Here is a 27094-nt window from a genome sequence, read left to right as displayed (position 1 = left end):
GGGGGGGTTGGAGGGAAGGAGAGGGGGGGGTTGGAGGGAAGGGAGAGGGGGGGGTTGGAGGGAAGGGAGAGGGGGGGTTGGAGGGAAGGGAGAGGGGGGGGTTGGAGGGAAGGGAGAGGGGGGGTTGGAGGGAAGGGAGAGGGGGGGGTTGGAGGGAAGGGAGAGGGGGGGGTTGGAGGGAAGGGAGAGGGGGGGGTTGGAGGGAAGGGAGAGGGGGGGGTTGGAGGGAAGGGAGAGGGGGGGGTTGGAGGGAAGGGAGAGGGGGGGGTTGGAGGGAAGGGAGAGGGGGGGGTTGGAGGGAAGGGAGAGGGGGGGGTTGGAGGGAAGGGAGAGGGGGGGGTTGGAGGGAAGGGAGAGGGGGGGGTTGGAGGGAAGGGAGAGGGGGGGGTTGGAGGGAAGGGAGAGGGGGGGGTTGGAGGGAAGGGAGAGGGGGGGGTTGGAGGGAAGGGAGAGGGGGGGGTTGGAGGGAAGGGAGAGGGGGGGGTTGGAGGGAAGGGAGAGGGGGGGGTTGGAGGGAAGGGAGAGGGGGGGGTTGGAGGGAAGGGAGAGGGGGGGGTTGGAGGGAAGGGAGAGGGGGGGTTGGAGGGAAGGGAGAGGGGGGGGTTGGAGGGAAGGGAGAGGGGGGGGTTGGAGGGAAGGGAGAGGGGGGGTTGGAGGGAAGGGAGAGGGGGGGGTTGGAGGGAAGGGAGAGGGGGGTTGGAGGGAAGGGAGAGGGGGGGGTTGGAGGGAAGGGAGAGGGGGGGGTGGAGGGAGAGAGGGGAGGGGAGGGAGAGAGAGGGGGTGGGAAGGGAGAGGGGGGAGGGAGAGGGGGGAGGGGAGGGAGAGAGGGGGGGAAGAGAGGGGGGGAAGAGAGGGGGGGAAAGAGAGGAGGAGGGGAGGGGAGGGAGGGGGAAACTTTAACATCGGCCAGAAACCAGCAAGTACACAACACACTTACATTTATATAGCGCCTTTCACGGCGACCAGACGTCTCAAAGCCCTTTAGAGCCAATGAAGTCCTTTTGGAGTGTGGTCACTGTGGGAAACGCGGCAGCCAATTTGTGCACAGCAAGATCCCACACACAGCAATGTGATAATGACCCAGATAATCTGTTTTTGTTGTTGATTGAGGGATAAATATTGCCCCAGGACACCGGGGAGAACTCCCCCGCTCTTCTTCCAAATAGTGCCCCGGGATCTTTTACATCCACCTGAGAGAGCAGGGGGGGCCTCGGTTTAACGTATCATCCAAAACACGGCACCTCCGACAGTGCGGCACACCCTCAGTACTGTCCCTCCGACAGCGCAGTACGGCACTCCCTCAGTACTGTCCCTCCGACAGCGCAGTACAGCGCTCCCTCAATACTGCCCCTCCGGCAGTACAGCACTCCCTCAGTACTGCCCCTCCGACAGCGCAGTACAGCGCTCCCTCAATACTGCCCCTCCGGCAGTACAGCACTCCCTCAGTACTGTCCCTCCGACAGCGCAGTACGGCACTCCCTCAGTACTGTCCCTCCGAAAGCGCAGTACAGCGCTCCCTCAGTACTGTCCCTCCGACAGCGCAGTACAGCGCTCCCTCAATACTGCCCCTCCGGCAGTACAGCGCTCCCTCAGTACTGCCCCTCCGACAGCGCAGTACGGCACTCCTTCAGTACTGCCCCTCCGACAGCACAGTACGGCACTCCTTCAGTACTGTCCCTCCGACAGCACAGTACGGCACTCCTTCAGTACTGTCCCTCCGACAGCACAGTACAGCGCTCCTTCAGTACTGTCCCTCCGACAGCGCAGTGCGGCGCTCCCTCAGTACTACGCCTCCGACAGCGCAGTACGGCACTCCCTCAGTACTGTCCCTCCGACAGCGCAGTGCGGCACTCCCTCAGTACTACGCCTCCGACAGCGCAGTACGGCACTCCCTCAGTACTGTCCCTCCGACAGCGCAGTACAGCGCTCCTTCAGTACTGCCCCTCCGACAGCGCAGTACGGCACTCCCTCAGTACTGTCCCTCCGACAGCGCAGTATGGCGCTCCCTCAGTACTGTCCCGGGAGCATCAGCCTAGATTTTTTTGTGCTCATGTTCCCGGAGTGGGACTTGAACCCACAATCTTCTAACCCAGAAGCCAGAGTATGCTGCCCACTGGCTGGCACAAAATGGAGAGTAGGGAAAAGGGCTATGGGGAAACAGCAGGGGTGTGAGGGAGTGGGACTAATTGGATAGCTCTACCAGCGATGGCTGGAATGGCCTGCTGTGCGATACATAGAAACATAGAAAATAGGTGCAGGAGTAAGCCATTCGAGCCTGCACCACCATTCAATGAGTTCATGGCTGAACATGCAATTTCAGTAGCCCATTCCTGCTTTCTCGCCATACCCCTTGAAGTTTCTCATCTCGGTCCTAAATGACTTACCCCTTATCCTTAGACTGTGACCCCTGGTTCTGGACTTCCCCAACATTAATAAGAACACAAGAACATAAGAATTAGGAACAGGAGTAGGCTATCTCGCCCCTCGAGCCTGCTCCGCCATTCAACAAGATCATGGCTGATCTGGCCGTGGACTCAGCTCCACTTACCCGCCCGCTCCCCGTAACCCTTAATTCCCTTATTGGTTAAAAATCTATCTATCTGTGACTTGAATACATTCAATGAGCTAGCCTCAACTGCTTCCTTGGGCAGAGAATTCCACAGATTCACAACCCTCTGGGAGAAGAAATTCCTTTTCAACTCGGTTTTAAATTGGCTCCCCCGTATTTTGAGGCTGTGCCCCCTAGTTCTAGTCTCCCCGACCAGTGGAAACAACCTCTCTGCCTCTATCTTGTCTGTCCCTTTCATTATTTTAAATGTTTCTATAAGATCACCCCTCATCCTTCTGAACTCCGAGTAAAGACCCAGTCTACTCAATCTATCATCATAAGGTAACCCCCTCATCTCCGGAATCAGCCTAGTGAATCGTCTCTGTATCCCCTCCAAAGCTAGTATATCCTTCCTTAAGTATGGTGACCAAAACTGCACGCAGTACTCCAGGTGCGGCCTCACCAATACCCCACACAGTTGCAGCAGGACCTCCCTGCTTTTGTACTCCATCCCTCTCGCAATGAAGGCCAACATTCCATTCGCCTTCCTGATTACCTGCTGTACCTGCAAACTCATTTTTAGGGATTCATGCACAAGGACCCCCAGGTCCCTCTGCACCGCAGCATGTTGTAATTTCTCCCCATTCAAATAATATTCCCTTTTACTGTTTTTTTTCCCCAAGGTGGATGACCTCACACTTTCCGACATTGTATTCCATCTGCCAAACCTTAGCCCATTCACTTAACCTATCTAAATCTCTTTGCAGCCTCTCTGTGTCCTCTACACAACCCGCTTTCCCACTAATCTTTGTGTCATCTGCAAATTTTGTTACACTACACTCTGTCCCCTCTTCCAGGTCATCTATGTATATTGTAAACAGTTGTGGTCCCAGCACTGATCCCTGTGGCACACCACTAACCACTGATTTCCAACCGGAAAAGGACCCATTTATCCCGAATCTCTGCTTTCTGTTAGCCAGCCAATTCTCGATCCATGCTAATACATTTCCTCTGACTCCGCGTACCTTTATCTTCTGCAGTAACCTTTTGTGTGGCACCTTATCGAATGCCTTTTGGAAATCTAAATACACCACATCTATCGGTACACCTCTATCCACCATGCTCGTTATATCCTCAAAGAATTCCAGTAAATTAGTTAAACATGATTTCCCCTTCATAAATCCATGTTGCGTCTGCTTGATTGCACTATTCTTATCTAGATGTCCCGCTATTTCTTCCTTAATGATAGCTTCAAGCATTTTCCCCACTACAGATGTTAAACTAACCGACCTATAGTTACCTGCCTTTTGTCTGCCCCCTTTTTTTAAAGAGAGGTGTTACATTAGCTGCTTTCCAATCCGCTGGTACCTCCCCAGAGTACAGAGAATTTTGGTAGATTATAACGAATGCATCTGCTATAACTTCCGCCATCTCTTAATACCCTGGGATGCATTTCAGCAGGACCAGGCGACTTGTCTACCTTGAGTCCCATTAGCCTGTCCAGCACAAGCCCCTAGTGATAGTGATTGTCTCAAGGTCCTCCCTTACCACATTCCTGTGACCAGCAATTTTTGTCATGGTTTTTGTGTCTTCCACTGTGAAGACCGAAGCAAAATAATTGTTTAAAGTCTCAGCCATTTCCACATTTCCCATTATTAAATCCCCCTTCTCATCTTCTAAGGGACCAACATTTACTTTAGTCACTCTTTTCCGTTTTATATATTGGTAAAAGCTTTTACTATCTGTTTTTATGTTTTGCGCAAGTTTACTTTCGTAATCTATCTTTCCTTTCTTTGTTGCTTTCTTAGTCATTCTTTGCTGTCGTTTAAAATTTTCCCAATTTTCTAGTTTCCCACTAACCTTGGGCACCTTATACGCATTGGTTTTTAATTTGATACTCTCCTTTATTTCCTTGGTTATCCACGGCTGGTTATCCCTTCTCTTGCTGCCCTTCTTTTTCACTGGAATATATTTTTGTTGAGCACTATGAAAGAGCTCCTTAAAAGTCCTCCACTGTTCCTCAATTGTGCCACCGTTTAGTCTGTGTTTCCAGTCTACTTTAGCCAACTCTGCCCTCATCCCACTGTAGTCCCCTTTGTTTAAGCATAGTACGCTCGTTTCTGACACAACTTCCTCACCTGTATTACAAATTCAACCATACTGTGATCACTCATTCCGAGAGGATCTTTCACTCGGAGATCGTTTATTATTCCTGCCTCATTACACAAGACCAGATCTAAGATAGCTTGCTCCCTTGTAGGTTCTGTAACATACTGTTCTAAGAAACAATCCCGTATGCATTCTATGAATTCCTCTTCCAGGCTACCCCGTGCGATTTGATTTGACCAATCGACATGTAGGTTAAAATCCCCCATGATTACTGCCGTTCCTTTTTCACATGCCTCCATTATTCCCTTGATTATTGTCCGCCCCACCGTGAAGTTATTATTTGGGGGCCTGTAAACTATGCCCACCAGTGACTTTTTCCCCTTACTATCTCGAATCTCCACCCACAATGGTTCAACATTTTGTTCATTAGAGCCAATAACGTCTCTCACAACTGCCCTGATATCATCCTTTATTAACTGAGCTACCCCACCTCCTTTCCCTTCTTGTCTATCTTTCCGAAATGTCAGATACCCCTGTATGTTTAATTCCCAGTCATGGCCACCAAATCATACCCATTTGTAATGATCCGGTGCCCGTTTACCTGTGTGGGATGGATAGACCTCCATCGACCGCCCCCTTCAGGGCCCCAAAGACCCTGTTGCCGGTGGTGGTCCGCGTGAGGCCTGCGTCCAGGTAACAGGTGAAGGCAGAGGGCTTTCCCGTGATGCTCTCCACGTTGAACTCGTCGCCAGTCACCTCCACCTCCCCTTCGTAGATCTTGTCCAGGCCAAACTTCTGAAGCAACTGTGGGGGTGTGGGAGACAGAGCAAGACATCGGGTGAAGACTCAGCCCGCCAACAACTCATTCTTCAAATAAAAGTGCAACAAGACTTGTAATATACCTCACACCCACAGGGTAATCACAGAACCGTTACAGCACAGAAAGATTCCATTCGGCCCGTCGAGCCCGTGCCGGCCCTCTGCAAGATCCCCTCAGCCAGTCCCACTCCCCCGCCCTTTCCCCGTAGCCCAGCAAATTATTTTTTCTTCCGGTACTTGTCCAATTCCCCTTTGAAAGCCACGATCGAGTCTGCCTCCACCACCCTGTCAGGCCGTGCATTCCAGATCCTAAACACTCGCTGCGTGAAAAGGTTTTTCCCTTAGGTCGCCTTTTGCCAATCGCCTTAAATCTGTGTCCTCTGGTTCCCGACCCTTCCACCAATGGGAACAGTTTCTCTCTCGATCGACTCTGTCCAGACCCCTCATGATTTTGAACACCTCGATCAAATCTCCTCTCAACCTTCTCTGCTCCCAGGGGAGCAACCCCAGCTTCTCCAGTCCATCCACACAAACGTAACTGCTCACTCCCGGAAATATTCGTGTAAACCTTTCCTGCTCCCTCTCCTAAAGTGCGGTGCCCAGAATAGAGTCCGAGCCTGTGTTTTATACAGGTTCACCACAACATCCTTCCTTTTGTACTCTATGAATCTTTTTATGAAGCTCAGTATCCCATAAGCTTTTTTAACCGCTTTCTCAACCCACCCTGCCACCTTTAGTGATTTGTGCCCCGATACCCTCAGGGCTCTCTGTTCAGGCACCCCCTTTCAGTTTATATCGCCACTCCTCCGTCTTCCTGCAAAATGTATCACTTTGTACTTTTCCGCGTTAAACTGCATCTGCCACGTGTCTGCCCATTTCACCTCCTGAAGTCTATCCCTTCCCTTAGTTTCCATGGGAGAAGCCAGAGTCAGCACTGGGAAGGGGGGGAAGGGAATGGGAGAGACCACAGTCAGCACCAGGGGGAGGAATGGGTGAGACCACAGCCAGCACCAGGGGGAGGAATGGGAGAGACCACAGTCAGCACCAGGGGGAGGAATGGGAGAGACCACAGCCAGCACCAGGGGGAGGAATGGGAGAGACCACAGCCAGCACCCGGGGGAGGAATGGGAGAGACCACAGCCAGCACCAGGGGGAGGAATGGAAGAGACCACAGCCAGCACCAGGGGGAGGAATGGGAGAGACCACAGCCAGCACCAGGGGGAGGAATGGGAGAGACCACAGCCAGCACCCGGAGGGGGGAGAATGGAAGAGGCCACAGCCAGCACCCGGAGGGGGGAGAATGGAAGAGGCCACAGTCAGCACCTGGAGTGGGGAGAATGGAAGAGGCCACAGCCAGCACCCGGAGGGGGGAGAATGGAAGAGAATCCCACAGGTTCACCACTCTGAGTGAAGAAGTTTCTCCTCATCTCGGTCCGAAATAGCTTACCCCTTATCATTAGACTGTGACCCCTGGTTCTGGACTTCCCCAATATCGGGAACATTCTTCCTGCATCGAACCTGTCCCGTCCAGTCAGAATTTTAAACGTTTCTATGAGATCCCCTCTCATTCCTCTAAATTCCAGTGAATATAACCCCAGTCGATCCAGTCTTTCTTCATATGTCAGTCTTGCCATCCCGGGAATCAGTCTGGTGAACCTTCGCTGCACTCCCTCAATAGCAAGAATGTCCTTCCTCAGATTAGGAGACCAAAACTGAACACAATACTCCAGGTGTGGCCTCACCAAGGCCCTGTACAACTGCAGTAAGACATCCCTGCTCCTATACTCAAATCCTCTCGCTATGAAGGCCAACATGCCATTTGCCTTCTTCACCGCCTGCTGTACCTACATGCCAACTTTCAATGACTGATGTACCATGACACCCAGGTCTCATTGCACCTCCCCTTTTCCTAATCTGTCGCCATTCAGATAATATTCTGCCTTCCTGTTTTTGCCCCCAAAGTGGATAACCTCACATTTATTCACACTATGCTGCATTTGCCATGCATTTTCCCACTCACCTCACCTGTCCAAGTCACCCTGCAGATGCAGGGAGGATGTTTCCCCTGGGCTGGGGAGTCTAGAACCAGGGGTCGGCCATTTACATAGAAAATAGGTGCAGGAGTAGTCCATTCGGCCCTTCTAGCCTGCACCGCCATTCAATGAGTTTATGGCTGAACATGAAACTTCAGTACCCCATTCCTGCTTTCTCGCCATACCCCTTGATCCCCCGAGTAGTAAGGACTCCATCTAACTCCTTTTTGAATATATTTAGTGAATTGGCCTCAACAACTTTCTGTGGTAGAGAATTCCACAGGTTCACCACTCTCTGGGTGAAGAAATTCCTCCTCATCTCGGTCCTAAATGGCTTACCCCTTATCCTTAGACTGTGACCCCCTGGTTCTGGACTTCCCCAACATTGGGAACATTCTTCCTGCATCTAACCTGTCTAAACCCGTCAGAATTTTAAACGTTTCTATGAGGTCCCCTCTCATTCTTCTGAACTCCAGTGAATACAAGCCCAGTTGATCCAGTCTTTCTTGATAGGTCAGTCCCGCCATCCCGGGAATCAGTCTGGTGAATCTTCGCTGCACTCCCTCAATAGCAAGAATGTCCTTCCTCAGGTTAGGAGACCAAAACTGTACACAATACTCCAGGTGTGGCCTCACCAAGGCCCTGTACAACTGTAGCAACACCTCCCTGCCCCTGTACTCAAATCCCCTCGCTATGAAGGCCAACATGCCATTTGCTTTCTTAATCGCCTGCTGTACCTGCATGCCAACCTTCAATGACTGATGTACCATGACACCCAGGTCTCGTTGTACCTCCTCTTTTCCTAATCTGTCACCATTCAGATAATAGTCTGTCTCTGTTTTTACCACCAAAGTGGATAACCTCACATTTATCCACATTATACTTCATCTGCCATGCATTTGCCCACTCACCTAACCTATCCAAGTCGCTCTGCAGCCTCATAGCATCCTCCTCGCAGCTCACACTGTCACCCAACTTAGTGTCATCCGCAAATTTGGAGATACTACATTTAATCCCCTCGTCTAAATCATTAATATACAGTGTAAACAGCTGGAGCCCCAGCACAGAACCTTGCGGTACCCCACTAGTCACTGCCTGCCATTCCGAAAAGTCCCCATTTACTCCTACTCTTTGCTTCCTGTGTGACAACCAGTTCTCAATCCATGTCAGCACACTACCCCCAATCCCATGTGCTTTAACTTTGCACATTAATCTCTTGTGTGGGACCTTGTCAAAAGCCTTCTGAAAGTCCAAATATACCACATCAACTGGTTCTCCCTTGTCCACTCTACTGGAAACATCCTCAAAAAATTCCAGAAGATTTGTCAAGCATGATTTCCCTTTCACAAATCCATGCTGACTTGGACCTATCATGTCACCTCTTTCCAAATGCACTGCTATGACATCCTTAATAATTGATTCCATCATTTTACCCACTACCGATGTCAGGCTGACCGGTCTATAATTCCCTGTTATCTCTCTCCCTCCTTTTTTAAAAAGTGGGGTTACATTGGCTACCCTCCACTCGATAGGAACTGATCCAGAGTCTATGGAATGTTGGAAAATGACTGTCAATGCATCCACTATTTCCAAGGCCACCTCCTTAAGTACTCTGGGATGCAGTCCATCAGGCCCTGGGGATTTATCGGCCTTCAATCCCATCAATTTCCCCAACAAAATAAGGATTTCCCTCAGTTCCTCCTCCTTACTAGACCCTCCGACCCCTTTTATATCCGGAAGGTTGTTTGTGTCCTCCTTAGTGAATACCGAACCAAAATACTTGTTCAATTGGTCCGCCATTTCTTTGTTCCCCGTTATGACTTCCCCTGATTCTGACTGCAGGGGACCTACGTTTGTCTTTACTAACCTTTTTCTCTTTACATACCTATAGAAACTTTTGCAATCCGTCTTAATGTTCCCTGCAAGCTTCTTCTCGTACTCCATTTTCCCTGCCCTAATCAAACCCTTTGTCCTCCTCTGCTGAGTTCTAAATTTCTCCCAGTTCCCAGGTTCTCTGCTATTTCTGGCCAATTTGTATGCCACTTCCTTGGCTTTAATACTATCCCTGATTTCCCTTGATAGCCACGGTTGAGCCACCTTCCCTTTTTTATTTTTACGCCAGACAGGAATGTACAATTGTTGTAGTTCATCCATTCAGGACGGAGATGAGGAGAAATTTCTTCACTCACTCAGAGGATGATGGAATTCTCTGCCCCAGAGGGCTGTGGAGGCTCAGTCGTTGAGTATATTCAAGACCAAGATCGACAGATTTTTGGATATTGAGGGAACCAAGGGATATGGGGACAGTGCAGGAAAGTGGAGTTGAGGTGGAAGATCAGCCCTGATCTCACTGAAGGGCCCGGGGAAAAGCCGCGAGCGGGAGCCCTGGAACCACAAAGCGAGCCAGTGTCCTTACCCGCCGGGCCAGCAGGAGGCCTGTGCAATAAGCCGCCGCGTAATTGGTCAGCCCGACTTTCACGCCGTATTTCGGGAGTTCATGAGAGTATGCAGCGCACACGATGATGTCTCCCTCAATCTTGGCGTACGCTACCTGCCGACAAGAGAAGAACAACCGGGTCACGTTTCACATCGAGCAAAGGACAAAACAGACAAACCCCGCCCCCAACCAGCGCAAGTACAGCAAGATCCCACAAAGAGAACCGTGACAACCACCAGTTAATCTCTCTTTTTATATAAAGTGGTGTTGGTTGAGGAATAAATTTTCGCCCCAAGACACTGGGGAGAATTCTCCTGGCCCTTCTTCCAATAGATTCCTGGGATCTTTTACATCCACCCAAGGGGCAGACGGGGCCTCGGTTAAACTTCCGACAGTGAGGCACTCCCTCAGTGCTGCCTCTCCGACAGTGCGGTGCTCACTCAGTACTGCCCCTCCGACAGTGCGGCGCTCCCTCAGTACCGCCCCTCCGACAGTGCGGCGCTCCCTCAGTACCGCCCCTCCGACACTCCCTCAGTACCGCCCCTCCGACAGTGCGGCACTCCCTCAGTACTGCCCCTCCGACAGTGCGGCGCTCCCTCAGTACCGCCCCTCCGACAGTGCGGCGCTCCCTCAGTACTGCCCCTCCGACAGTGCGGCGCTCCCTCAGTACCGCCCCTCCGACACTCCCTCAGTACTGCCCCTCCGACACTCCCTCAGTACCGCCCCTCCGACACTCCCTCAGTACCGCCCCTCCGACACTCCCTCAGTACCGCCCCTCCGACACTCCCTCAGTACCGCCCCTCCGACACTCCCTCAGTACCGCCCCTCCGACACTCCCTCAGTACCGCCCCTCCGACACTCCCTCAGTACCGCCCCTCCGACACTCCCTCAGTACCGCCCCTCCGACACTCCCTCAGTACCGCCCCTCCGACACTCCCTCAGTGTGTTCAGTGGAGACGAGTGGCCAGGATCCACTCGCCCCACCCCTCCCCCGCCACATGTCAGTCAGCCAGCACGACAAATCCCACCCTCATTGCCCGTGATTCTGAGACTCCCTTCATACCGGGGCCGTACAGCCAGCGGACAAGGTGGATACACCGATCCTGACAGCCTGGCCGGGATTTGATCCCAGGTCCCTCTGAAGGTCACAGTCTGGGCTGTGGGTACCAGACCCGTTCTGTCCAACACACACTGCCCCTGCCCGATATCTACGGCCAAACGAACACCCCCCCCCCAGTTAGACGCAGGTGAACACAGGCCCACCTCCCAGATACCGACGGTCATTTACCCCAGCTGTCGCCACTCCTCACTTACCTGGCAAACAATGTCCCTGTTTGAGATACGCACGATCATGCGGTACTTGGGGGTGTTGTACTTGTTCTTGTCTTGAACCACAAGGCGCTTGCGTGCAAAGTAGTCGGTCTTACCCTCTGATGGAGCAATAGTGACAAAAGTCAGAAGCAAGAACACACCAGTGCACAACTACAGAACTACCCCCACCCACCCACTGACCCTCCGACAGGGCGGTATTCCCTCAGTACAGACGCATGGCGTGTCGGCCGAGATTATGTGTTCGAGTCTCTGGAGCCCAATCCCTATTGCCTGCAGTGTTGGTTCTCCAAACACACAGGCTCAAATGACTAAACACAGGCCCCTATCTGCAGCACAAGGTCCCAGGATGCTCTGCGGCATTACGGGTCGAATTCAGACTCCGGGGCACCACAAGGGCCCAATCGCGGGAAGGCAGGAGGTAGAGAAGCTGGCGCCGATGGTCACAGGTGGAACCAGCGCCCGCCCATGGCCGAGCGGCATGGTGTGATACAGGCACCACGGCCCCAAGCATAGAATCAGAAATAGGAGCAGGAGTCGCCCATTCGGCCCCTCGAGCCTGCTCCGCCATTTAATACCATCATGGCTGATCCGATCATGGACTCAGCTCCACTTCCCTGCCCGCTCCCCATAACCCCTCACTCCCTTATCGGTTAAGGTAAGCTGTCTGTCACTGTCTTAAATGTATTCAATGTCCCGGCTTCCACAGCTCTGAGGCAGCGAATTCCACAGATTTACAACCCTCTGAGAGAAGAAATTCCTCATCATCTCAGTTTTAAATGGGCGGCCCCTTATTCTAAGACCATGCCCCCTAGTTCTAGTCTCCCCCATCAGTGGAAACATCCTCTCTGCATCCACCTTGTCAAGGCCCCTCATAATCTTATTTGTTTCGATAAGATCACCTCTCATTCTTCTGAATTCCAATGAGTAGAGGCCCAGCCTCCTCAACCTTTCCTCATAAGTCAACCCCCTCATCTCCGGAATCGACCGAGTGAACCTTCTCTGAACTGCCTCCAAAGCAAGTATATTCTTTCGTAAATATGGAAACCAAAACTGCACGCAGTATTCCAGGTGTGGCCTCACCAATACCCTGTATAACTGGAGCAAGACTTCCCTGCTTTTATACTCCATCCCCTTTGTAATAAAGGCCAACATTCCATTGGCCTTCCTGATCACTTGCTGTACCTGCATACTAACCTTTTGTGTTTCATGCACAAGGACCCCCAGGTCCTGCTGTACTGCAGTACTTTGCAATCTTTCTCCAGTTAAATAATAACTTGCTCTTTGATTTTTTTTCTGCCAAACTTTAACCCTAACCTCACACTTACCCAAATTATACTCCATCTGCCAAATTTTTGCCCACTCACTTAGCCTGTCTATGTCCTTTTGCAGATTTTTTGTGTCCTCCTCACACATTGCTTTTCCTCCCATCTTTGTATCGTCAGCAAACTTGGCTACATTACACTCAGTCCCTTCTTCCAAGTCATTAATATAGATTGTAAATAGTTGGGGTCCCAGCACTGACCCCTGCAGCACCCCACTAGTTACTGATTGCCAACCAGAGAATGAACCATTGATCCCGACTCTCTGTTTTCTGTTAGTTAGACAATCCTCTATCTATGCTAATATATTACCCCCAACCCCGTAAACTTTTATCTTGTGCAGTAACCTCTTACGTGGCACCTTGTCAAATGCCTTCTGGAAGTTCACACTTCGAAGATCAGGGGCAGGATCCAAGGTGGGGGGGGGGGGGGGGGGGGGAAATAAAATACCAGGCCCACACTCACCTCTCCTCCTCCTGTACTTGACCTGGTATCTTCTGAAGTAAGACTTGTTCTTGATGACTTTTACAAACCCCTGTAAGAGAAGGGAGTAGCAATTAGCAGCGTAGAACCGAATAGCACAGAAGGAGGGCATTCAGCCCATTGTGCCTGTGATAGAGCGGTTCAATTTAGTCCCACACCCCAGCTCCCCCCCCCCCACAAAAAAAACAAGTTTGTCCTCTTCAAGTAAATGTCCAATTGCCGTTTGAAAGTTCCGATAGAAAGTGCTTCCACCTCCCTTTCGGGTCGTGTGTTCCAGACCTTAGCAACCTTCCGTGTGAAGAAACTGCTCCTTCCCACCCTCAGAGAGAAGAAATTCCTCCTCATTTCCGTTTTAAACGGGCGACCCCCGTTTTCTGAAACTATGCCCCCTAGTTCTAGATTCCCCCATGAGGGGAAACATCCTCTCTGCATCAGGCCCCCTCAGAATCTTATACGTTTCAGTCAGATCACCTCATTCCCCTTACATGGGATCACAACGGATACACGGCACAGAAACATCCCATTTGGCCCAACCAGGCCGGCGTTTATACCCCATTCGAGCCTCCGATCTTTCCTCATCTAAAGCTATCAGCATAACCCTCTGTTCCCTCGTATGGATGTCTGACCTCCCCTTAAATACATCGATACTATTCACCTCAACCCCTCCCTGTGGCAGTGAGTTCCACATTCTCACCACTCTCTGGGTAAAGAGGTTTCTCCTGAATTCCCTATTGAATGTTTTGGTGACCGTCTTATATTGATGGCCTCTTCCCCACAAGTAGAAATATTCTCTCGCTACCCACTCAATCAAAAGCTTAAAGCCCTCGATTAGGTCACCCCTCAGCCTCCTTAATTCAGAAGACAGACCCCCAGCCTGTTCACCCTTTCCTGATGTGTATACCCCCCCCAGGTGTTTCACCTTATTGCAGGTCGATGAAACAGAACAATCCCAAGTCGTGCTCTGACTCCAGCCCCTTTTTGCAAAGCAAGAGAGCGTACCTCACCACTCGAGCCTTCCACAAAACACAGCGTTGCGCAGGCTTGAAAACCCGCAACGTGCGATTGGTCAAGTCTCCCCTCGACAAATCGCACACAGCCACCAGAAACTCACTTTCGCCGGCAGAGCTCAGCTATTTTCCCAACCAATAACCAACCAGACCCTTGTGCCTGGTAAAAACGGGACTTCCTTTACCAGCATACTGCTTAAAATATTATTATTTTTTTAAAAAAACGATTTAAACATTCATTTTCATTTGAAATGAGTTTAGGTTATTTTTGTCTTCTTTAAAAATGTTAAAATTAATGTTTCTAAATTTATTTTAAATGTTTCATTAAAGGGTATTTTAATTAATTCTGAACCCGTGACCATTTATTTTTATTTCAGTGTTGTGAAATTGTATGTTTTTTTTTTAAAAAGTGATTCCTATTATGCTTATGGGGACAGACGCACCAACATTAGTGTCCTCGACCAGGCCAACATCCCCAGCATCGAAGCACTGACCACACTCGACCAGCTCCGCTGGGCAGGCCACATTGTCCGCATGCCCCGACACGAGACTCCCAAAGCAAGCGCTCTACTCGGAACTCCTTCACGGCAAGCGAGCCAAAGGTGGGCAGAGGAAACGTTACAAGGGACACCCTCAAAGCCTCCCTGATAAAGTGCAACATCCCCACCGACACCTGGGAGTCCCTGGGCCAAAGACCGCCCTAAGTGGAGGAAGTGCATCCGGGAGGGCGCTGAGCACCTCGAGTCTCGTCGCCGAGAGCGTGCAGAAAGCAAGCGCAGGCAGCGGAAGGAGCGTGCGGCAAACCAGTCCCACCCTCCCCTTCCCTCAACCACTGTCTGTCCCACCTGTGACAGGGACCGTGGTTCCCGTATTGCACTGTTCAGTCACCTAAGGATTCAGTTTTAGAGTGGAAGCAAGTCTTCCTCGATTCCGAGGGACTGCCTATGAAGATGATCCCGGCAATTTTTCTCCTGCATGTATTTATCCAATTCCGGTTTTAAGGATACTATTGAGTCTGCCTCCACCACCCCCTCAGGCAGTGCATTCCAGATCCTAAACACTCGCTGCGTAAAAACATTTCTCCTCATGTCGCCTCTGGCAGAAAAAGCAATCGCCTTAAATCTGTGTCCTCTGATTCCCGACCCTTTCCAATGGGAACAGTCTCTCTCGATCGACTCTGTCCAGACCCCTCAGGATTTTGAACACCTCGATCAAATCTCCTCTCAACAACAGGAAAAGTGGAGGTGCAACGAGACCTGGGTGTCATGGTACATCAGTCACTGAAAGTTGGCATGCAGGTACAGCAGGTGGTGAAGGCGGCAAATGGTATGTTGGCCTTCATAGCGAGGGGATTTGAGTATAGGAGCAGGGAGGTCTTACTGCAGTTGTACAGGGCCTTGGTGAGGCTCCACCTGGAATATTGTGTTCAGTTTTGGTCTCCAAATCTGAGGAAGGATGTTCTTGCTATTGAGGGAGTGCAGCGAAGGTTCACCAGACTGATTCCCGGGATGGCGGGACTGACATATGAAGAAAGACTGGATCGACTGGGCCTGTATTCACTGGAATTTAGAAGAATGAGAGGGGATCGCATAGAAACATAAAAATTCTGACGGGACTGGACAGGTTAGATGCAGGAAGAATGTTCCCAATGTTGGGGAAGTCCAGAACCAGGGGTCACAGTCTAAGGATAAGGGGTAAGCCATTTTGGACCGAGATGAGGAGAAACTTCTTCATTCAGAGAGTGGTGAACCTGTGGAATTCCCTGTCGCAGAGAGTTGTTGAGGCCAGTTCGTTAGATATATTCAAGAGGGAGTTAGATATGGTCCTTACGGCTAAAGGGATCAAGGGTTATGGGGAGAAAGCAGGAAAGGGGTACTGAGGGAATGATCAGCCATGATCTTATTGAATGGTGGTGCAGGCTCCATTTAAAACTGAGACGAGGAGGAATTTCTTCTCAGAGGGTTGTAAATCTGTGGAATTCGCTGCCTCGGAGAGCTGTGGAAGCCGGGTCATTGAATAAATTTAAGACAGAGATAGACAGTTTCTTAAACGATATGGGAATGGGTGGGGAAGTGGAGCCGAGTCCATGATCAGATCAGCCATGATCGTATTAAATGGCTGAGCAGGCTCGAGGGGCCGTGTGGCCTACTCCTGCTCCTATTTCTTATGGATACAGTGGATAGGAAGGACCCGTTTCCCTTGGCAGAGGGGTCAATCATCAGGGACAAAGATTTAAAGTAATTGGGGGGAGGTTTAGAGGGGATTTGAGGGGAAATGTCTTCACCCAGAGGGTGGTGGGGGTCTGGAACTCACGGCCTGAAAGGGTGGTAGAGGCAGAAACCCTCACCACATTTAAACAGTATCTGGATGTGCCCCTGAAGTGCCGTAACCCACAGGGCTACGGACCCAGAGCGGGAAAGTGGGATTAGGCTGTGTAGCTCTTGGTCGGCCGGCACGGACACGATGGGTCGAAATGGCCTCCTTCCGTGCTGTAAATTCCTACGATTCTCGTAAATCTCCTCTGCACCCTCTCCAAGGTCTTCCCATCCTTCGTCCCTAAAGTACGGTGCCCAAATTGGGCACACTACTCCAGTTGGGGCCGAACTATAAAGTTTTATAAAGGTTACGTATAACTTCCTGGCACTCTGTGCCTCTATTTACAAAGCCCAAACGTAAGGGAATATCAGTGCTAAACCCAGAATACAAGCCTCCACTCCAGCCAGAAACAGCAGCACAAACACCAGAGACAGACCCTGAAAAGTTAATGAATGGACCATCACAGCCCACGTTACAAACTCCCAACTCCATCCAAGATCACAATAGGTACCTAAGAACACATGTAGGAAGGAGCAGGAGTAGGGCATACGGCCCCTCGAGCCTGCTCCATCATTTAATACCATCAGGTCAAATACTGCGTGCAGTTTTGGTTTCCATATTTACGAAAGGATATACTTGCTTTGGAGGCAGTTCAGAGAAGGTTCACTCGGTTGATTCCGGAGATGAAGGGGTTGACTTATGAGGAAAGGTTGAGGAGGTTGGGCCTCTACTCATTGGAATTCAGAAGAATGAGAGGTGATCTTATCGAAACATAACAATTATGAGGGGGCTTGACAAGGCGGATGCAGAGAGGATGTTTCCACTGATGGGGGAGACTAGAACTAGGGGGCATGGTCTTAGAATAAGGGGCCGCCCATTTAAAACTGAGATGAGGAGGAATTTCTTCTCTCAGAGGGTTGTAAATCTGTGGAATTCTCTGCCTCAGAGAGCTGTGGAAGCCGGGACATTGAATACATTTAAGACAGAGATAGACAGTTTCTTAACCGATAAGGGGATAAGGGGTTATGGGGAGCGGGCAGGGAAGTGGAGCTGAGTCCATGATCGGATCAGCCATGATCGTATTAAATGGCGGAGCAGGCTCGAGAGGCTGTATGGCCTACTCCTGCTCCTATTTCTTATGTTGTAATGGATGATCCGATCATGGACTCAGCTCCACTTCCCTGCCCGCCCCCCATAACCCTTGACTCCATAATCGTTCAAAAATCTGTCTATCTCTGTCTTAAATATATTCAATGTCCCAGCTTCCACAGCTCTCTGGGGCAGAGAATTACAGATTTACAACCCTCAGAGAAGCAATTCCTCCTCATCTCAGTTTTAAATGGGCGGCCCCTTATTCTAAGACCATGCCCCCTAGTTCTAGTCTCCCCCATCAGTGGAAACATTCTCTCTGCATCCACCTTGTCAAGCCCCCTCATAATCTTATACGTTTCGATAAGATCACCTCTCATTCTTCGGAACTCCAACCTGCTCAATCTTTCTTCATAAATCAACCCCCTCATCTCCAGAATCAACCGAGTAAACCTTCTCTGAACAGCCTCCAGTACAAGAATATCCCTCCTTGGCACCTCGAGTCTCGTCGCCGGGAGCATGCAGAAACCAAGCGCAGGCAGCAAGGAGCGTGCGGCAAACCAGTCCCACCCTCCCCTTCCCTCAACCACTGTCTGTCCCACCTGTGACAGGGACTGTGGTTCCCGTATTGGACTGTTCAGCCACCTAAGGACTCACTTTTAGAGTGGAAGCAAGTCTTCCTCGATTCCGAGGGACTGCCTGTGATGATCCCTCAAGGGCCCAATCCTGCATCAATTTTTTTTTCCCGAGCGAGTTGTTTTTACTGCCGCAAGTTAAAAAATGCCATTTCCCCCAAAAGGGGGTGTTCCCAGATACTCACGCCAGTTTTGGCCAGCTAAAACTTACTCCAAATCGACTTAGGTCAGCGTATGTGGCCAGCTCTGAAAAACATTGCGGGCAGTGAAGAAAAAGGAGCGCACGTTCGGGCAGGGACAGGGGGAGGGAAGGGAACTGGAGAGGACCTCAACAACCAAGCACCAAACGTTGCAAGGAAAAGCTCAAACAAATGAAAATACTAATAAAAATGAAGTAAATCCTACCGGAGAAATGGAAGCTGCTGGCCACGATGTCACCAGGGGAGGGGTAGCAAGACAGAGAGAGACAGAGACTGGTATACAAAACACACTCTCTCTCTCTCTCTCTCTCTCTCTCTCTCTCTTCCTCCCTCCCCAGCCAAATCAAAACCCTCAATAATAAAACTGAAGTCCTACCTCAGCCCGGGACGTCAGCAGGCCTGCCGGTGCAGAAGGCCACTCGGCGGGGAATAGGGTGTAGCGAAGATCAGGGTGTCCCTTTGGCGGGGGATAGGAGCTGCGAGCACCGGGGTCCTGCTCACAGCCCCGCAGGACACGCTGGGAGGGCGAGCTGCAGGCGCGCAGACTGTTTTTGGCGCTGGCCCGTCACACCACCCCCCCTCACTTCACAATGCACGCCAGGCCAGGACTCCGGGGACCCTGACGAGCGGCCAGGGTGGGGCCCCTTTATTCCCCCCCCCCCCCCCCCGGCGCCGTTTCCAGCGCGCAAAGTTGCCGCGTTTAGGGCAAGTGCGTCGACAAAAGGGGGTCGGGCAAAGTCGGGCCCCAAATAAGGAGAGCGGAACTGCACGCAGTAAGTACTCCAGGTGTGGCCTCACCGATACAGCTGTAGCAGGACTTCTCTGCTTTAATTTTAAAACTGAGCCGAGGAGGAACTTCTTCTCTCAGAGGGTTGTGAATCTGTGGAATTCGCTGCCCCAGAGAGCTGTGGAAGCCGGGAATAATTTAAGACAGAGATAGACAGTTTCTTAACCGATAAGGGGGAGCGGGCGGGGAAGTGGAGCCGAGTCCACGATCGGATCAGCCGTGATGGTATTAAATGGCGGAGCAGGCTCCGAGGGGCCGTATGGCCGACTCCTGCTCTGTATTTATACTCCATCCCCCTTTGCAATAAAAGGCCAACATTACATTGGCCTTCCTGATCACTTGCTGTACCTGCATGCTGACTTTTCATGGTTTCACGAGCAAGGCTCCCCAGCTCCAGTTCCAGCTCCAGCTGGACTGCAACACTCTGCAGTTTTTCTCCATTTAAATGACAACTTGCCTCTTTATTCTTCCTACCCGAGCGGATAACCTCACATTTCCCACTCACTCAGCCCGCCTATGTCCCTTTTGCAGATCCCTTGCGTCCTCCTCACGCATTGCTTTCAGCAAAGTTGGCTGCATTTGCCCTTTGTCCCAAGTCCTGAGCCCAGACTGTGGAATAGTTGGGGAATAGTTGGGGAATAGTTGGGTGGAATCAGAGAAGTTCAGAGAAAAAGTTGCAGAGAAATTGTGACATTATTTGCAAAAACACTTAAACAGGAGATACAAAAACACACCATTTTCAAAAAGCCATGACACTTGCAATGGCTTGCTAATTGATAAACAGCAATAACATGAAGAGAGTCTCTATACACAGCCAGGGTAAGGTGACCCTGTGACCCTGCACTTCCCCTCCCCCCACCTCCTGACAGTCATGGCTGCCACCCCGACCGTCTCCCGTCCCGCATCCGTCCGACATCGCCGCCATCCGACACTCTGCGCCTCAATCCCCGCTCCATCCCGCCGCGGGACACCCCCCTCCACCCGTCCCGAAGCTTTTGGGCGGCCTCCGCTCACCATTTCGCGACGATTTTGCCGCTTGATCGGCGGGATCCTCAGGTAGCGAATTTCAGCTCCGGGCCTCCAAAGGCGGAAAAGGGGTTGGCCCCGTCACGCGTGCGCACAAGACGGCCGCCCGGCCCGGCCCGGCCCAGGAGACTGCGCGTGCGCCAAAAGGCAACTTTTGCCAAAGTCAATTGACACTTGAGACAAAACTTCTGCAACTCTGTGTGTGGGGTGCTCGGGGAGGGGGCAAGTCACTCAAAGCTCAGGAATGCTCGGTGCAAGCCTTTGCATCAGAAATCTCACTTCTTTGGTGGTGTCCACAGCTCTTTTTTAAATAATACAATTCATAACAACAAGTTATTATTTAAATGGAGAGAAATTGCAAAGTGCTGCAGTACAGCGGGACCTGGGGGTGAACTTCAGGACATACCCAATGTATTGACTGAGGCGTATGCTTAACATCCGTAAGACAAAGGTCCCCCCCACCAGCCTGTCCTCCCCACACAGCACTGCCCCCCCAGTCATCAAGATCCACGGCCCGGCCCTGGACACCGTGGACCATTTCCCATACCTCTTATCAACAAGAGCAGACATTGCCGACGAGATCCAACCCCGCCTCCAGTGCACCAGTGCAGCCTTCGGCCGTCTGAGGAAAAGCGTGTTTGAAGACCAGGCCCTAAAAACTGTCAGCGAGCTCATGGTCTACAGGGCTGTAATGATACCCGCCCTCCTGTATGGCTCAGAGACATGGACCATATACAGCAGACATCTCAAGTCGCTGGAGAAATACCACCAACGCTGTCTCCGCAAGATCCTACAAATCCCCTGGGAGGACAGACGCACCAACGATCGTGTCCTCGACCAGGCCAACATCCCCAGCATCGAAGCACTGACCACACTCGATCAGCTTCGCTGGGCAGGCCACACTGTCCGCATGCCAGATACGAGACTCCCTAAGCAAATGCTTTATGCGGAGCTCCTTCATGGCAAATGAGCCAAAGGTGAGCAGTGGAAACGTTATAAGGATACCCTCAAAGCCTCCCTGGTAAAGTGCGACCCTGGCCGCAGACCGCCCGAGGTGGAGAAAGTCCATCCGGGAGGGCACTGAGCTCTTCGAGTCTCACTGCAAAGAGCGTGAAGAGGCCAAGCGCAGGCAGCGGAAGGAGCGTGCGGCAAACCAGCCCCACCCACCCCTTCCCCTGACCAATGTCTGTCCCACCTGTAACCGGGTCTGTGGCTCTCGTATCGGACTGTTCAGCCACCAGAGAACTCACTTTGGGAGTGGAAGCAGGTCCTCCTCGATTCCGATGATGACGATGATGATGTGCATGAAACACAAAAGGATAGTATGCAGGTACAGCAAGTGATCAGGAAGGCCAATGGAATCTTGGCCTTTATTACAAAGGGAGATGGAGTATAAAAGCAGGGAAGTCTTGCTACAGTTATACAGGGTATTGGTGAGGCAACACCTGGAGTACTGCGTGCAGTTTTGGTTTCCATATTTGCGAAAGGATATACTTGCTTTGGAGGCAGTTCAGAGAAGGTTCACTCGGTTGATTCCGGAGATGAGGGGGTTGACTTATGAGGAAAGGTTGATGTGGTTGGGCCTCTACTCATTGGAGTTCAGAAGAATGAGAGGTGATCTTATTGAAACGTATAAGATTATGAGGGGGCTTGACAAGGTGGATGCAGAGAGGATGTTTCCACTGATGGGGGAGACGAGAACTAGGGGACATGGTCTTAGAATAAGGGGCCGCCCATTTAAAACTGAGATGAGGAGGAATTATATTTAGGACAGAGATAGACAGTTTCTTCACCGATAAGGGAATAAAGGGTTATGGGAAGCGGGCAGGGAAGTGGAGCTGAGTCCATGATCGGATCAGCCATGATCTTATTAAATGGTGGAGCAGGCTCGAGGGGCCATATGGCCTTCTCCTGCTCCTATTTCTTATGTTCTTATGTTCTTTAAATAGGAGCAGGAGTCGGCCATTCGGCCCCTCGAGCCTGCTCCGCCATTTAATACAATCATGGCTGATCTGATCATGGACTCAGCTCCACTTCCCTGCCCGCTCCCCATAACCTTTTACTCCCTTATCGCTCAAAATTCTGTCTATCTCCACCTTAAGTACTTAAATTTATTCAATGACCCAGCCTCCACAGCTCTCTGGGGCAGAGAATTCCACAGATTTACAACCCTCTGAGAGAAGAAATTCCTCCTCATCTCAGTTTTAAATGGGCGGCCCCTTATTCTAAGATTATGCCCCCTAGTTCAACCATCATCATCATAGGCAGTCCCTCGTATCGAGGAAGACTTGCTTCTATGCCAGAAAGGGTTGAGTTCACAGGTGTTTCAATGCAGGACCTAATATTCCAGATCCCGAACTACATCCTGAAGGGTGGAAGATGCCTGTGTGTGGATTGTTTTAACGTGGGGTGACCGTTGCACACCAGCCACCACACGGGGCTTGACAGAGCTAGGTCTTGGTCCAGTGGCAAAGGTTAACCAGGACCACTGGAGACCAGCTCTGCTGCACGGGCCCAGTGTGCACACATCGCAGTGTGGGCTGGTCCGTGCTGCCCCTGGGCCCTCGCCCCTCCTGGGCTCCGAACCCTCGCCTCTCCGGGGGCCCCGATCACTTCCCTCTACAAACTCTCGCCGCTCCTTCGCCCCTCCTGCTGTGCCTGTCTGCACTGCAATCAGCGACCTGGCTTCACAGCCGTCGCCCTCCTGCAGCACGCACTGCTCCCTGCAGTGGTATGCACCGCACGCTGCTCCCTCCAATGGCCCCGGCCTGCTGATAGTCTTGCAGGCTGGGACCACGCCGATTTCCGGGCCATCTGCAAATTAACAAATAAATGTTAAAGGGAACCTTAACATGTCAAATGATGCACTCCAGACTCTCACCGGCAGACACCGCGTGCTCCATCTCCAGGGCACACCCGGGCGCAAACATAAAGAAAAACGTGCAATTATATATCATCATCACAGGCAGTCCCTCGGGATCGAGGAAGACTTGCTTCCACTCTAACAGTGAGTCCTGAGGTGACTGAACAGTCCAATACGAGAGCCACAGTCCCTGTCACAGGTGGGACAGACAGTGGTTGAGGGAAGGGGAGGGTGGGACTGGTTTGCCGCACGCTCCTTCCGCTGCCTGCGCTTGGTTTCTGCATGCTCCCGGCGACGAGACTCGAGGTGCTCAGCGCCCTCCCGGATGCACTTCCTCCACTTAGGGCGGTCTTTGGCCCAGGGACTCCCAGGTGTCGGTGGGAATGTTGCACTTTATCAGGGAGACTATGAGGGTGTCCCTGTAACGTTTCCTCTGCCCACCTTTGGCTCGTTTGCCGTGAAGGAGTTCCGAGTAGAGCGCTTGCTTTGGGAGTCTCGTGTCTGACATGTGGACAATGTGGCCCTGCCCAGCGGAGCTGGTCGAGTGTGGTCAGTGCTTCGATGCTGGGGATGTTGGCCTGGTCGAGGACACTAACGTTGGTGCGTCTGTCCTCCCGGGGGATTTGTAGGATTTACATAGCGACTTTCACGACCACCAGATGTCTCAAAGCGCTGTACAGCCTATGAAGTAATTTTGGAGTGCAGTCACTGTTGTAATGTGGTAAATGTGCGGAGGGGGGAGCGGGCAGGTCAGAGGGCCTCCTCGTAGGACTGCTCCTGGGCCTCGAGGGGGTCATTCAGCCTGACTGCCTGCCTCTCTTCCGTGGTTACATCCGGGCCAGGTTGTCCCTGGAGATGGCCCGGTATATCGCGGCCTTCTGCGATAGGTGGGTGCCGGAGGGACTGCAGTGCATCATCACCCCCGGCAACCAAATTTTAATTTTATTTGTTTAATGTTCAAAGTTTAACTTGTGAATTTTTGCTTCTAGTGCCCCCTTTTAAGGGGAGCACTTGATTTATAGTTTTACTTAAAATAGTTGTAAGGTGGGAAATGCGGCAGCCAATTTGCGCACAGCAAGCTGCCACAAACAGCAATGTGATAATGACTCAGATAATCTGCTTTTTGTGATGTTGGTTGAGGGATAAATATTGACCAGGCAATGAATGAATGAATCTTCATAGAATCTCAGAAATTTACCGCACGGAAGGAGGCCATTTCAGCCCAGCGTGTCCACACCAGCCGACCAAGAGCTATCCGGCCTAATCCCACTTTCCAGCTCTCGGTCCGTAGCCCTGTAGGTTATGGCACTTCACGTGTTTATCCAAATGCATATCTTCGAAATGGTGCCAAGGGATATTTACATCCAGCTGAGATGGGCCCTCAGTATAATATCTCATCTGAAAGACGGCCCCTCCGACAGTGCAGCGCTCCCTCAGTACTGACCCTCCGACAGTGCGGCGCTCCCTCAGTACTGCCCCTCCGACAGTGCGGCACTCCCTCAGTACTACCCCTCCGATAGTGCGGCACTCCCTCAGTACTGCCCCTCCGACAGTGCGGCACTCCCTCAGTACTGCCCCTCCGACAGTGCGGCACTCCCTCAGCACTGCCCCTCCGACAGTGAGGCGCTCCCTCAGCACTGACCCTCCGACAGTGAGGCGCTCCCTCAGTACTGACCCTCCGACAGTGCGGCACTCCCTCAGTACTGCCCCTCTGACAGTGCAGCACTCCCTCAGTACTGCCCCTCCGACAGTGCGGCACTCCCTCAGCACTGCCCCTCCGACAGTGCGGCACTCCCTCAGTACTGCCCCTCCGACAATGCGGCACTCCCTCAGTACTGCCCCTCCGACAGTGCGGCACTTCCTCAGTACTGCCCCTCCAACAGTGTGGCGCTCTCTCAGTACTGCCCCTCTGACAGTGTGGCGCTCCCTCAGTACTGCCCCTCCGACAATGCGACTGGCTGGGGACTCCCAGGTGTCGGTGGGGATGTTGCACTTTATCAGGGAGGCTTTGAGGGTGTCCCTGTAACGTTTCCTCTGCCCACCTTTGGCTCGTTTGCCGTGAAGGAGTTCCGAGTAGACCGCTTGCTTTGGGAGTCTCGTGTCTGGTATGTGGACAATGTGGCCTGCCCAGCGGAGCTGACCGAGGGTGGTCAGTGCTTCGATGCTGGGGATGTTAGCCTGGATGAGGACACTGATGTTAGTGTGCCTGTCCTCCCAGGGGATTTGCAGGTATCTTCCTTCTGACCCACAACCTTGTGACTCAGAGACGAGAGTGCTGCCCACTGAGCCACAGCGATGAGTAATATTTGCGGCGATTGTTAGCGGCCTATGTGTGCACAGGTTTGACACTGCCTGCAATTTCTGCGGTCTGGAGGAGTCCGTGCTCCACGTGTATGTACAGTGTGCGAGGTTGCAGCCCCTGTTTTATTATTTAAAGGGGCTGCTCCTCAAATTCTGGCTGCACTTCAGTCCCACCCTCCTGATCTTTGGGCACCCTGTGCGGAGGGGAGCGGGCAGGGCGGAAGGCCTCCTCGTAGGACTGCTCCTGGACATGGCCAAGATGGCCATTAATCGGTCCAGGCAACAGGCGGTCGAGGGGTTCATTCAGCCCGACTGCCTGCCTCTCTTCCGCGGTTACATCCGAGCCAGGCCGTTCCCGGAGATGGAGCACGCGGTGTCCACCGGTACGCTCGCGGCCTTCCGCAAGAGGTGGGTGCCGGAGGGACTGGAGTGCATCATCACCCCCGGCAACCAAATTTTGATTTGATTGGTTAGGTTCTCTTTGAACGTTTTTGGTTAGTTTGCAAGTTCCAGTGGCTGTGCCCCTTTAAGACTCTGAGGGGGCTCGACAGGGTGGATGCAGAGAGGATGTTTCCCCTCGTGGGGGAATCTAGAACTAGGGGGCCTAGTCTCAGAATAAGGGGCCACCCATTTAAAACATAAATGAGGAGGAATTTCTTCTCTCAGAGGGTCGTGAATCTTTGGAATTCCCAGAGAGCTGTGGAGGCTGGGTCATTGAATATATTTAAGGTGGAGATAGACAGATTTTTGAGCGATAAGGGAATCAAGGGTTATGGGGAGCGGGCAGGGAAGTGGAGCTGAGTCCATGATTGGATCAGCCATGATCTTATTGAATGGCTGAGCAGGCTCGAGGGGCCGAATGGCCGACTCCTGCTCCTATTTCTTATGTTTTGTTCTTATGTTTAACAAGAGGGCACAGGATTGAATTCAAATGGCAAGTCGCCTGTTTTTAAAAGAGTTGTGAGTTAGTAACTGATAATGCAGTTGTAACTTGTTTGATTCTCAAAGGGTATATTTTAGGCACAAGTTTGAATGAACTCTGTGTTTTCATTCATTGCACATGGATTACTTTTGTCTATAAAATACTGGAATCGAATATAAAAGCAAAGAAATCAGGCTCGAACTTTATAAATCACTGGTTAGGCCTCAGCTGGAATAATATGGACAATTCTGGGCACCACACCAGCAAAGATGACCACTTAGCCTGACATCGGTAGTGGGGAAAATATTGGAATCAATTATTAAAGATGTAATAGCAGCGCATTTGGAAAGCAGTGACAGGATCGGTCCAAGTCAGCATGGATTTATGAAAGGGAAATCATGATTGACAAATCTAGAATTTTTTGAGGATGTAACTGGTAGAGTGGACAAGGGAGAACCAGTGGATGTGGTGTATTTGTACTTTCAAAAGGCTTTTGACAAGGTCCCACACAAGAGATTAGTGTGCAAAATCAAAGCACATGGTATAGGTGAGTGGGCAAATACATGGCAGTTGCAGTATAATGTGGATAAATGTGAGGTTATCCCCTTTGGTGGCAAAAACAGGAAGGCAGAATATTATCTGAATGGTGACAGATTAGTAAAAGGGGAGGTGCAACGAGACCTGGGTGTCATGGTACATCAGTCATTGAAAGTTGGCATCCAGATACAGCAGGCGGTGAAGAAGGCAAATGTTATGTTGGCCTTCATTGCGAGAGGATTTGAGTATAGGAGCAGGGAGGTCTTACTGCAGTTGTACAGGGCCTTGGTGAGGCCCCACCTGGAATATTGTGTTCAGTTTTGGTCTCCTA

The 27094-nt window shown here is 51.5% G+C and overlaps 1 protein-coding gene across 1 annotated transcript; it reads right to left on the bottom strand.

Annotated features, from left to right (window-relative positions):
* Positions 1 to 4308: 4308 nt before the first annotated feature.
* LOC139229600 (large ribosomal subunit protein uL18B-like) lies at positions 4309 to 20234 on the bottom strand. The gene is made up of 5 exons (XM_070861104.1): positions 20129 to 20234; positions 13063 to 13132; positions 11261 to 11376; positions 9926 to 10060; positions 4309 to 5461 (listed from the first exon to the last, which is right to left on the bottom strand). Exons 1-5 carry the CDS (start codon positions 20129 to 20131, stop codon positions 5255 to 5257), a joined length of 531 nt encoding a protein of 176 aa, XP_070717205.1. The 5' UTR covers positions 20132 to 20234; the 3' UTR covers positions 4309 to 5254.
* Between the last annotated feature and the right edge of the window lie 6860 nt (positions 20235 to 27094).

Source organism: Pristiophorus japonicus, chromosome 19, assembly GCF_044704955.1.
Source record: "Pristiophorus japonicus isolate sPriJap1 chromosome 19, sPriJap1.hap1, whole genome shotgun sequence".
Classification (NCBI taxonomy): Eukaryota; Metazoa; Chordata; class Chondrichthyes; family Pristiophoridae; genus Pristiophorus; species Pristiophorus japonicus.
This window is presented reverse-complemented; position numbering and strand designations above follow the sequence as displayed.